This window comes from Sinocyclocheilus anshuiensis, unplaced genomic scaffold, assembly GCF_001515605.1.
Source record: "Sinocyclocheilus anshuiensis isolate Anshui unplaced genomic scaffold, SAMN03320099.WGS_v1.1 scaffold23, whole genome shotgun sequence".
In the NCBI taxonomy this organism is placed as follows: Eukaryota; Metazoa; Chordata; class Actinopteri; order Cypriniformes; family Cyprinidae; genus Sinocyclocheilus; species Sinocyclocheilus anshuiensis.
Window position 1 is genome coordinate 1,348,530 of NW_015552545.1, and position 705 is coordinate 1,349,234.

The following is a 705-nucleotide window of genomic DNA, read 5'->3' on the forward strand; positions in this document are numbered from 1 at the left end:
GTCTCGTCCTTCAGCTCGTGCTGAGAGCTGTAGTGTCGGCGGGGGAAGGTCCCGTAAGGCACCACGCAGTCAGGCTGGTAAGGGATTCTCTGGGAGTAGTAAGAGTGGTCGACCGGATGGGGGCTGTCGATCTGGCTGATGAGGTAGGGCTTATGGTCCAAGTGGTGACCCATGGAGTCTAAAGAAGGGTCACAGGTCACCACGTGGTGGTGGTTGCGGCTGCTGGATAAGCCTTTCATCACAGAGATGGAATCATCCAGCGAGGGTCGGCGGCATCCACACACAGTACGTTCTGCAGGGAATACATAGAAAAACATAAATGACTGTGAGCACACTGTGTGAATGTTTTCAAGGTTTGTTTTTGTTTTTTGCTCTGTGGCTCAATAACAGGACACATATATATATATATATATATATATAGCCTAAATCTACGAATTTATTTAAAATACAATTCACAGATATTATAATTACTTGCATATACCTCATCTCTGAATCAAATTCTGAATTAAAATTACAAGTATAATATTGAAATGTGGTGTGACTCCCCCAAAACATAATAATATTTATTAAATGAAGTAAAAGCTAAGTTTTTAAAATCATATGAAATCAACATTAATATAAGGTCTACATGTTTTAGACACTCTATCTTGGACAGATCTATCTCTTATTATTCATTAACCCCTTCACCAGAACCGAACAGTTCAA

The 705-nt window shown here is 40.4% G+C and overlaps 1 protein-coding gene across 1 annotated transcript in view; it reads right to left on the reverse strand.

The window, feature by feature from the left end:
* Positions 1–705, reverse strand: part of dlgap1a (discs, large (Drosophila) homolog-associated protein 1a) — a 142,522-nt gene that overhangs the window by 61,067 nt on the left and 80,750 nt on the right. The window contains exon 3 of the mRNA XM_016454553.1: positions 9–292. Within this exon, the coding sequence (XP_016310039.1) occupies positions 9–239 (231 nt within the window). The 5' untranslated portion in view covers positions 240–292. The remainder of the gene's footprint in view (positions 1–8; positions 293–705) is intronic.